At 33.5% G+C, this 12,559-nt stretch overlaps 1 protein-coding gene across 1 annotated transcript; it reads left to right on the forward strand.

Moving 5' to 3' along the window:
• The first annotated feature begins 5,755 nt into the window (after nucleotides 1-5,755).
• On the forward strand, nucleotides 5,756-10,221 carry LOC134232718 (transcription factor SOX-9-like). Its single transcript, XM_062714701.1, has 3 exons — nucleotides 5,756-6,324; nucleotides 8,734-9,074; nucleotides 9,207-10,221. The coding sequence occupies exons 1-3, from the start codon at nucleotides 5,948-5,950 to the stop codon at nucleotides 9,860-9,862; spliced, it is 1,374 nt and encodes a 457-aa protein (XP_062570685.1). The 5' UTR covers nucleotides 5,756-5,947; the 3' UTR covers nucleotides 9,863-10,221.
• The last annotated feature ends 2,338 nt before the right edge of the window (nucleotides 10,222-12,559 follow it).

Genomic DNA, 12,559 nt, shown 5'->3' on the forward strand with positions numbered 1-12,559 from the left:
TAAGTCGAATGCTGACTAATGTTTTTCTGCTATTTGTTAGGTCACAGTTTACACACTGAATTACATGCATCTGTTTTCCAATCACAAAAGTAGCACACGGCGGGTGTGACCGTTCGACAGGGGATGTATGGTCCACCGTTGCACCTGATCCCATCTCCAATGCTTAAAGAGGTTCATGTATGCTCTGTTCCAGTTTCATATTATTTCGATAAAATTTTGGCGTAATAAAAGTTCGTTATTTCTATATTTCATAAAGAAAAAAAGGTAAACTATAGACCAGGCCCAGTTTACTTTAGATATATAAAAGACTGATTGTTTGTATGTTGTTTAACGTCCCTCTCGAGAATTTTTCACCCATATGGAGACGCCACCCCTTGCTGGTGGAGAGCTGCAAATATTGTCCTATACTAGGCACTTAGAGCCATGGAGCAGTGGGATCTTTTACGTGCCAGCACGTACTGCGACACAGGGCCTCAGTGTATACGGTCTTCATCCGAAGGACTGACCGGTCTGCACGTCCCACATTGGGATTCAAACCCAAGACATTAAGATCGTCTCTTTACTCCTCGACTATAGAGCAGAAATTCTAACCACTGCGCCACGGGGCGACTGTAGCAAATGATTGAAGATTTTTTTTCTTCAAAATAGTACTCCATCGTGGCAAGCCATGTATTTTGTGCACATTCTATTTCCAAAAATCAGGTTTTTGGAACTGAGTAATGGACACAAAACCTGTGACTTGCCACGATGTATGTACCCTACAGCGATGATTTATTAAGTTTCAATGTATATTCATTAACCAGGAAGAAAAACATGAAATAAACTTTAAAAAGTACATGTATATCAAAGGATATTTTGTTATCCTTACAATAACAAAGATCATCTTTAGAATATCATAGCAGTTTAGAGTGATTCATGACAATTAACATTCAATTATTTAATTTAATTTCACTTTTTTATTATCAGCTGACTGTAAAGGTCCCATCATTTTGACTTCTTTCCCTAATATTTCAATAGGAAACTCTTTTGTATGTTGGGAAATGACGTCACTACTGTTTAGTCGCCGATTAACCTTTGTCACCCCTATGGTACATTATATGACATACATCACACTACAGAGCAGATAATACATGAATAACAATGGGATAATTTGCATATCTATACTTTGCCATTCAGTTATAAAAAGTAACAAATTGGAATAAAATTACCATAAATTATCAGATTATAGACTTTTACGAGCCGTACAAATCTACTAGAAAAGTCTTGGTACATTTTGAGAAAAAAAAAACGCCCTTTAAGCGGAATGTTTGTCGAACATTCTGAGTGAGATCTTGATTAAAACGATTCTCATGATGAGTTGCAGATTTACTTCTCGTCAGGAGTTTTGCTGCTGTGTTATCATAGTTCTGTCACCTTCTTCCAAAACTTGCAGGCGGTGGTCCTTCAATTTTAAGTGGAAAGGATTTTCAGACAATTTTATGCATCTCAGATAATGTTATAAACCTGAAGAAGATGTATACAATATCCACTATTATGTCAAGATCGTTTATTATTTGAAACTAATTAATAAAGAATCGGTTTCTAGACTTTTAAGGTACGCTGTGTTTTTGAGCAAGAATGTTTTGAGCTAAAAGACCTATAACGTACAATTCAACATCACAAACAAATTCCATGATATCCATTTTTAAGAAACCATCAGTTAATGATAATTTTTTAAGCGTTAGTGTAAATTATAACTGAGGTGTTAAATATTTTTTAAAAGTATATTTAAAAAATTCAGTAGTGGTAGTTATATTAATGACCTAAATTTATCATAAGTAGGTGCAGTTTAACTTTGAAACAAACATTTAAAATGATTTTCATAAAATAAACAGTTATGTCATATGCATTCGTATGAAAAAAAATATAAATTTACAAACGTATAATGAGGGGGGGGGGGGTACATTGATTTGTTTATGATGATTAAATGTAATATTCAATGTGACATTTAAATTAACGTCATAAAATGTTTTCTCATTTATGTATTCAATGAATATTGTGGAGCAAAAATATGATACGTGATGTTTTATGTATATAAGTAACTTTAAATCACAAATTATGTAACATATGGCAACTTTATCCTATCATTGATGAAAATAGCTTCCAGATTTTAAAGCGCAGAGTAGATAGTTTTTAGGAAACTAGGAAAAACTACATAAAATGCATAAGTATAATAAAAAAAAAAACTTTTATCCAAAACAGGAGAAATAATCATTAGAGAAAATACAAATGGTAACTTCTTTTTTCCGTTTTATTTTATGATGGTATTAATAATTGATATATTAACAAGGGAATAGATGTCATTAAAACAATTGACGTGATATGTATTGTGAATCTTTATCATCAAGACATGGACTCGTCTCTTTACAAGTTATCAAATGATACTCCACAAAGGCTTACTGTCATGTTATAAGTTATTTTAACTATAACCTATTTTTCATTACATATTTTACCAAATATAAAAAATAAAAAAACGTCCAAACACATTATTGCGACAATCCAGAATACATTGTTTTTTCCTTCTTGTTAATCGAAATTGAAAAAAAAAACTCTGATGAAATATAACGTAAAATCAATTATAAATCTGGAATATGCTAATCATATATATCTATTGTATCTAAAACACCCTTAAAGAGAACCAAGAACTATAAATCTTTCATGTTGTGAATTTCAAACTTACTGGGTCGAGGTAAATGCTGCAAAATATACAAAATAAATTTATACCAATATTTTTTCCATACTTATATATCATTAATAAATTCTTCATTTTCGAAATTTTTTTCGTAAAAAATGTGTCCCAAAGAATTGGAGTTAAGAATTAAGTCGTGACTTTTTCATTGGGACAGAAAATGACATCATTTATAAGATTTTAGTAAGTATATTTGCATATATCCCTCCAAGTAAAGTTTACAAGGAATAAAATGCTTAATTAAGTAGTAGTCCAAAATAATGAATATGGTTAATTATGATCTTTCTAATTTCGACTTTTTTATCGGTTAAACAACATTTGCTCTCTCGGGTGGTACCCCTGTTCTTTAGATAAGTTGGTTTTGAGTTTTACCTTCAATGGATAGCTCTTGCATGCATATTGTCTACCCGCTCTAGCTTTTACGAAGTGAGTCATATTAAAAATTCTGTCAATACAGTATTATATGATGTATTTACAAATTTCAAACACAAATTAAAAAGGTATAGGAAACGAAAAAGAAACCAAATTTTCCTCATTTACTTTCTGTTCGGAAATAAGTCATTTTACAATACATGTACCAATGGATTTTTCTTGACTATAGACGAAATGTGTTTGTTTCTTATTAAAAGCATTTATGATATTCTTATGACGGAGTCGTACATCTATGGGGCGCCGTTTTAGTATTTACTGCCAAAAAGTGTATTTCACCTATTTGATTTGAATACCGCTAGGTGATATCACTTTTTGGCAGTAAATACTAAAACGGCGCACCATATACATCTGTCTTATATTCATTTATATGTTTTATGCTTCTGTACCTCATGTACCATTTGCATGGTTTTGAGTGAATAAATTGAATTGAATTGAATTGTCTTGGATACATTAGTATTAGAGTTTGTTCGTTTGTAACATACATGTCAAAAGTAAAATGAAAGAAAGTGAATTAGAATTTTAAAAAAAGGGGGGGCAAGCATCACCACTAAGGATTGAGAATTAGGGGAAAAAATCATTACATCAACAAATTTGAATAGAGTTAATATGGCATGAACATATACCAAGAAATTCTCACACTTGTACTCTGTATTTGCTTATCAAATGATACTCCACAAAGGCTTACTGTCATGTTATAAATTTTGAATTTTCCGGGTGGCAGTAAATACAAAATTTACAACTTTACAACAAGACATTACAAAGAAAAGTCTTCCCTTTTAAGATTTTCATACAGAAGTTTGATATTGTTGAATAGCGAAATTGTGATTCAATATCTGCTGTTTTAAGAAAACTGTTATTTAGAGTTCCCTTTATTGGAACAAAACACTTTAGGGGGTTTAGTTGGTGTTTGTGTCTTACCACAAAGATATCTTTTTCGACTTTGTTTTCCATTTAAAATGACTTACATGTATGCAAGAAAAAGGCATATCTGTTGCAGTAAAATGACTCATATTAATGAGAAATTATTTTTGAATTTGATATAATTTTTGTTTTGATTTGTTTGTTTTTTTGTTGTTGTTGTTGTTGTTGTTTGTTTGTTTTGTTTTTCTTTTTGCTTTTGTCCTCCATTTTTGTTCTTTTTATGAATATTACGAAAAAAAACATGTCCCTGAATTTAAAACTACTATAGTGGGATATAAACAAAAATCTTAAGATGGGATAGTAAAGCTTAGACTGCAAAATCGGAGACAAGGGGATGTGCTGAGGAGATAGCTAAGAGGGAAACTGGAGCCATTGCCTGTGATTCCGGCTGTATAATAAATCTGGAATGCATGGAGTGGCGCAGTGGGGTGACACTACTTATACCTTAATCCTTTTTATTTCTTTTTTTCTTATTGTATTTTTCCGCATACCACCAGTCAGATAATTATTTTTTCATATTTCTTTTTAAAAAATTGCCATTTTCGTTGAATCACCACCTATTCTTATTTTTTCCTAAATTAATTTGAGTGATTGGTCTGGTTTCCTTTACAGAACATTTATCTACTGTTATTTTAATTTTAGAACAGCTGATTTTAGATCCAAGTTCCCTGGCGCGAGTTGTCATAGTGAAATGTTTGAAACGTCTGATTTCTTAAGTTTCAGACGACTTTGTCCCCAAAAGCTTTTTTATCAACCAGGGGAACATCTGTGACCTTTGACCTATTATTTTTGAATTTTGACATATGATTCGTCTTTGAAGTTTGTGGATATCGATCTTTTTGAAGAAAAAATACACCTGATGATTATTTTATAGACGGATGTCCTATTCTGATATTTGTATTTTTTGCTTTAATTTCCGCACAGCAAAGCAATCTCGATTCGTGCCCATAGAAAATATTACCTGGGCTACCTGTGTTTCTATCAATGAAAAACGGCCTCGTACTACACACACACGTGCTTTAACCATTTATTACTTTTATGAATGAAGGAGGCGGGATTATGGCGGATTTGATATCAGAACATGAGTTTCTACAACTGTGTGCTAAGATAGCGTTAAAGTCATGAAGTGTAACAACTGTTAAAAGAAAAACCTCGAGTGATCAAGATTGTGAAATTAAAAGAGTTATACCAATCGTTTATTGTAGAAGCACTGAAAAATTTACCGAACATTGAAATTTTAATCGCAGTTTACAGAACATAGTTAATTGCTTCTTTTGTCTTTGATCCTGGTTGTGTTTTTCTTCTTAAGACAAATATGCATTTCTTACGTAAAATTGTTTATTGGCGAATTCCATTGATCAAAAAGAAAACTTGTACATTTTGATTAGAACACATTAAAATACGAGAGTAAATATTGTTTGCCAGTCAACAGCCCAATGTTAAAAAATCGGAGTCAAAACATAACAAACTTTTTAGCAAATGTTACTTTTGACCAATAAAAATCTATGCTGTCCTAATTTATTCCAGAAGCGTATAGCATTATGATGTCAAGGGCTTAATTGAGAATTTCATTGGTTTACCGACAAGCGACAGTTCACCGTATGCGTCAGCCCCATTGTAAAGGGGCGGTCCTACGGGCTTTATTTTATGCGAATTGTCCGTTTATCTGGAGTAACAAGTTGCTTCAAACTTTAGTTTACAATCGCATGACATGAAGAGAGCACTTGCATTATAAAAGATTTTGCTTACTTGTACATTTTGAAAACACAGTGATTTACTGAAACACGCGCCTCAAATTTGAGAATTCACAGGAGAAAGACACTTTTGAGCATTAAGACATTCGTTGTGGGAACTTTTAATTTTTATATGCAGATGAAAATGAGCGACACCGATGAAGGGAGAGGATCGCCCTGTACCCAGCCCTCTACTGAACAGCTTCTGAAAGCTGTCCGTGGAGCAGGGCCTTTAACAGACGAAGCCATCCTTGGTAAAGCTGGCTTGGATGATCCTGTTAAGTTTCCGAAGCAAATTCAGGATGCTGTTTCACAAGTCTTAAAGGGATACGATTGGTCTTTGATCCCCATGCCCCAGAGAGGACCCAACGGAGAGAAGAGAAAACCCCACATCAAGAGACCCATGAACGCCTTTATGGTGTGGGCTCAGGCTGCAAGGAGAAAATTAGCCGACCAGTACCCCCATCTTCACAATGCCGAGCTGAGCAAAACTCTCGGCAAGCTTTGGAGGTAAGCTGGATTTATCACTTTCACGAAACCTTAAGATCCCAGAATTGATTTACTGGAGACGATATAAAATGATATTTGATGCCGTTATGATTAATTGGAATGAAGTAATACATTATCTTAGGGAAATCTATGGGAAAGGAACAGGTGACCATACCGTTGAAAAATTATATTGTAAAATTTCTAACGGTAAAAACCCGGGCCAGTTTGTTTCTCCGTCGCCTCTGGTAACTGTCAATCCAATCGCATCAATTTAATCTACTTTTCGACAGCAAACCCTCGTTTTTATCTGCCACTTACATACTAGAGAAGGATAATTGTAATGTAGGTCTAGCTGTGGTCGTCGAAAATCGGCTCGTTCCCGTTGACAGTCGAGTTGGTTCGCTGCGACATTATTTTGGTGCACTTTTTGTACAGAAAGGTCGCAGGTTGGAGACAAGCCATATATCATCACTTTTGCAAAATCGGAGACTGTATGACGAAAGGTTAGACGCTACAACATTATGACACTTAAACATCATAATGTCATTTCGCGTCGACCCCCGCAAATCGTTACACCCATTTTCATCCCAAAATTCAGTTACAGTATTCTTATAAAGGCGTAACCGTTTGTTATATGTAACGTATATATTTATTAGAAAAGAATAAGAGTAATTTGATTCCTGTCAGACTTTATTCACAAACGGTAGTTTTGAGCAAAATCAACTATTAAAAAACTTCTAAAATGATTCAAATGTCCTCAAAAGCCCCTGGAATATAATCTGCTGTGTTTGACTTTTTTATGTAATCTGACTTTCTGTTTAATTCTTCAGAAGTGATGAAATCGGGTTAGTTCTCCCGACTACTCTTGTGAGGTCCTCGTTTTGAGTGGCGTGAAACATTCAGATGATGTATAGAGGCATTTCCGATAGAAACAGCATCGGGAAACAAATCTTGCATTTAATCTCAACTAATTTTTCTGACCACTTTATTTAATAATGATAAAATGCAAAGGCATTTCCTGAATTAGGTGCTTGTCCTCGCCTTTTCTCGAATGGTAAATTAACTTGTATTCATCGTAAACATTTATTAAGCGTCTTCATTTTGCTAAGCGAGAACAGAATAATTAGAGATAAATAAGTTACATGTGAGATTTATTATGTATATATGCTGACCCATTTCAGGTAAATAATAAATTTATATGGGATTTGAGAGGCTGTCTCGCGGCTCTTTCCTAAGTTTTACGTCAAATCCATCTACTTATTTTTCTACTTGCTTCACCGTGTAATCGACGTCACGCATACAATTATAACTCGAAAACATAAAAGCCGACAAATATACAATTAAAATTCATCAGATTCACATCAGAAATATATGAATTATATGCCTCTTACCAAGAAAGTTCTTCCAAATGTTGTATAATTTTAATCCTGATTATTAGTATGCAACCTAAGATTTTTTTTTTTAGAATTATTATTAGAATCGACACTAAATCTTTAGACTTCAATATAACCCATGTCACAGCAAAGTACTCGTGATATTAACGTACTAACTAAATTAACATTTACAATTTAACATTTTCTAATTCTGTAAAAAATTATACTAAAATCGATCTAAATGATGGAATATAATTGCCCTAGACGATGTTGATATTAACATATTCAAGGAATTTTCCGCTTTGCAATAATTTACGACACCAACGAGCATTCCATTTCTGGCGCACTTTTCACTGAGAATTAATAGGAAAATTGAATATGTGACAGGCTATCTATGATTAAAATAAAAAATTAAGTCTTTTAATATATTTTAAAATTAAATTCAATTATGGTAAAAAAAGGAAAGAAACCCTAAATAGAATGTTAATATTGAGGGCAATATAAATTATTTTCGCTAACTCCCTATTCTGAACTACGAGTTACATCAAGATTTGGATTAACTTTTTTTTTTAATCTATCGCAAAATAACTGGTAGGTGGCCATCGAAAGCACTTGCTCCCTTCGATACACTTGGTCAACGCGGTAGCTCAAGGTGCAAAAGGCAGGTGCTAATGTGCATGTAATATGTGCATAAAAATGTATGTTCGACCGCCGAACCATATCGATCAAACAAAATACACCTCCTAAGCACCTTAAGCGATAAGCTGGGAAAGGAAATGTTATTTTGTGTGTGATTTTTCTCCCTTTCGTTTGTGATGTCAAAAATGACAATCATCACAAACACATAATGTCCTGAGTTTGACATTGCTAATTATTCACTCCTGACGTCATATTTGGCATGTGTTATATTGGTTGAAACGTTACACAAGAAAAAAATTGCAATTAATAATAACGGCAGTATAATATTCATTAGAAGCCTTTTAAAATCCATTTAGTGTTTTAAAAAATTGTTAATTTCTCCCATTTTGACAAAAAATATTATTTTATCTATTTATAGACTTTTGAACGAGGATGAAAAAAGACCATTCGTTGACGAAGCCGAGAGACTCCGAGTACAACACAAGAAGGACTATCCCGACTACAAATATCAACCCCGCAGACGAAAGCCTCTGAAAAGTGCCAATGGCAGTCCAGCAGAATCCAATGGAAACATGTCACACGCAATGATGTTCAAGGGAATGCAAGGATCTCCCAATGGCATGAGTGATGGGGATTCCAGCGATTGTTCCTCCCACAACAACCACGGGCCACCCACCCCTCCCGCTACACCCAACCAACACGATCTGATCAACCTTAAATCCATGGCTGACCGCATGCGCGCGGTACGCCATATTTCAGGTACACATACTACGAGTATTTACTTTACAATTTGATGCTTTGTTAAAGTGGCTTTTTGTATTTTGCAACTAATACTTGAACTGAAAATGAATCACTTTTTTGAAAACTATATTTGTCTTATTCTTATTGTAGGAGGGCATCAAAATCCAATAGATTTCAGTAGAGTTGACCTAAGGGAAATCGCCCCGGAGGCAGTGGCCTACAATGAACTGGAAGAATTCGACAGATATTTGCCAACCACAGCTGCCAATCCAATTATACAGGGGGACAGCGATCAGTATACTCCCTATGGTATGACGTCAGTCACAACTACTACGTCATCTTCCTGGACCAGCTCTTACAGACCCCCAGGATCCATGTGCTTGCCAACCTACAACATGACACAAAATAATGACATTTCTACCCCCTACGACTTGTCCAACCATCATTCACCGCCAAGCGGTAACCCTTCTCAGTCTCCAAACATGCATAGTCCATCATATCAGAGTAGCGCCAGTGACTGTAAATATTCGGATCACGAGGAATCTAATCCTTCCGTGAAACTGGAGCCGCTAAGCGGACGTCACCAATCTTCAAGCCAACAGTACAACTACAGTATGTCTCCGCCTCCACGATATGGCATCGACAGTCACCATGGCAACTCATACGTGTCTCAAGGCAATAGTTCCTATTCCTCATCCTCCAATGCTGGGTCTCAGTCGTACCAATTCATGGGCATGAACCGTCAAATGTTCAACCCAATCCCTGCAGCCGTACCTTCGGACCAACAGTGGGATAGATATGCTTAAAAGGACATTTCTGTTCATCGGACTTAACTGTATCGCTGTGATCTCTCGTAACACCTCGTCCGTGCTCTATTTGTTATTTCTGTGCGAATGCTTGCTAGTAAACTCTACAAGAGATGGATAATTGGGGGGTTTCCGAAGAAACGTGATAGCCTTGGTGTTTCTTTCATATTTTTGTGTGCACGGATGACAAACTATGTAACTTATCCATTTTTTATTACTTTCTTATGTTTATGACTCACAGAGAAATAAAGTCCCCTTGACAAATCATGCCATTTTGTTGTTGTCACCGGTGCTAAGCTACAATCCAGTATTTAGTTCTGTGTGACATTACATTTTGTTTAAAAACAAGACTTTGATATCGTATATTTATTTTTATATCTTTTATTGCCAATTTTTTGTTGTATGTCTTCCATTTTATATTTGATATTCAAATGACTTGATTGGGAGAAATCAATCAACTGCTGTTTGATATTTATCCTTTATGAAGACGCAATCGAAAGAATTCTATGCATTTATTATCATATATCATTTATTAATTTATGTATATTTTGATACTGTTGTATATATTTGTAAGAAATAAAATGATCTTCCAAGAAGAAAATATAGTCGTTAGTCTGTGTTAAACTTCATCTGTATTGATGAATGGCCGGTTTGATGTTTATTTGTTGAAAATGAACAATAACTTTTGACTTAATTAGATGTACACTTCTTTAAAAAATACAGCAAGAGTCATTTTAGTTCACCAGTGTATGATTTTCAGTGTTTAAAAGGGGAAATTTCTTAATCATTTTACGGGGTGAACGATTGTCCAAGGAAATCTTATCTTAATAATTAAAAAAAAAAATAAGGAAAATTACTCAAACAAATGTAAACCAAAACACCCCCGCTAAGAGGGTCACAATGTCGAAAACAATCGGCAACCTTTAAAACCATCAATAAGAAAATTATCAACATGATACCTCTTTGCAAAAGGGATTTTACTGTGCAGTTTTACCGGAAGTGAATGAAATTGACATGCGTACTTGTATGATGACGTTAAACTCTAGGATTGATTTTTTGGAAACAACTTCCTTGTAAAGTACGAAGATTTCTATTTTTGATAGTTTGATCACTAAATATAAGGTGTTTTCTCCTTATTTTTGACATTATTAGACGTCTCCCTTCGCCTACATACCAAATTTCATCGATATTTTGGTTGACCCTCCTACATGTATTACAATGTAAAAGTTGTCAAAATATGGTCATACTGAAATTCTTGTTTATTTTCCGGCACTGGAATAATATCGGGATTCGACATTAATAAAATAATTTGATCAAAATTATTTTACCAGTAAAAAAAATCTTTAAATCTGAAGGAGAATCGCGAAAGCTTATAAATCATACCCCAAAAATTTAGAATTTTCAAACTGATCATCTAGGCTGATATCTAAGTCTCACGCTGATTTGAAATTTAGTTGTCGTTTATCCATGATTTATGGTGTACTTTTGCACTCGAACTCATAGCTAAAGGATAAATATCTTCATGGTAAATTTTTATATATACATGTATATTCTAGATATTATTTCGCTGCTTAAGGGATAAATTGCTTTCCTTGCGTCAAAAGAAGGGATTTTTCCTTTTTGTGCAATATTGCACGCTACATTATTTGTACAATTTTGTTTTGTTTCCCATTATGTACATTCCCTTTCCCAAAAGATATAAAATCAACATAAATTTAAAAAAATCCTTTCTATTTATTTTTTCGTTCAATTGTAATTAATTAAAGGTTTCAATAAAAAAAATCAAATTTTTGATACCTAGATATTGTTTGTTTTTTATGTTCAATTGGTTCGCTTGGAATATAGAAAAAAATATTTACTCCAAGAACATTTGCATGAATGAAAGATTGAACGACTGGGTCATGTATTTCGAAATAAAGAAAAATGAGGGAGAGGGTATTGACATGTTATAATGCACTATTATCTTCATGCTCCTTTTGATTAAGTGATTCTGAAAAAAAATGTTTGTTTTAAGGACAGATGGTACAACCAAAAAAATTATAAACCTTCCAAGAAGTTCAAAGTGCTGCCTCTCTCAAACCATCCTTATTAATCTAAACAAATATTTTTTCAGTTCAAATCCCATTTTTATGAAAATTTGAATAAAAAATTAAATACTACGTGGTGAGACCCATTCATTTTAATCATTAAAACATAACTGAAGTTATTATTTTCAATTTTTTTGACAAAACTTTCTATTATCTGTCCTTAATTTCATGTCCAGTGTTCAAAGCGCCTTTTGCCCAGGATCATACAAATAAACTCATCTCGCCAAAAACGATAATTATAAAGTATTTTCAGACTTTTATTGATTATAAAATATTTTCAAAAATACTGCCTTTCCAATCTTGATATTTCTTCTATTTGTATTTTGATTTTTTTTTAATGAAAACTTAAATTTTACAACCTGTTCAAAATGCTATATACCTGAATAAAAAAAAGTTACTAGATGGATATTTTTTCTTCCATACCAAATATATGTAATATCAATATACCAAGAAAACAAATTTTGCAGATAAGTAGATATTTGATTAATATAAACATCTACATTTGATGCCATCCACTCCAATTTAATACGCATTTCAAATTCAAATATATGTCTGATTTATATGTCATGTGGATTTGTTTAATTAATCACTTATATGCTAATTAAACACA

This window comes from Saccostrea cucullata, unplaced genomic scaffold, assembly GCF_032062105.1.
Source record: "Saccostrea cucullata isolate Sc308-1 unplaced genomic scaffold, CSIRO_AGI_Scuc_v1 ctg366, whole genome shotgun sequence".
Lineage (NCBI taxonomy): Eukaryota > Metazoa > Mollusca > Bivalvia > Ostreida > Ostreidae > Saccostrea > Saccostrea cuccullata.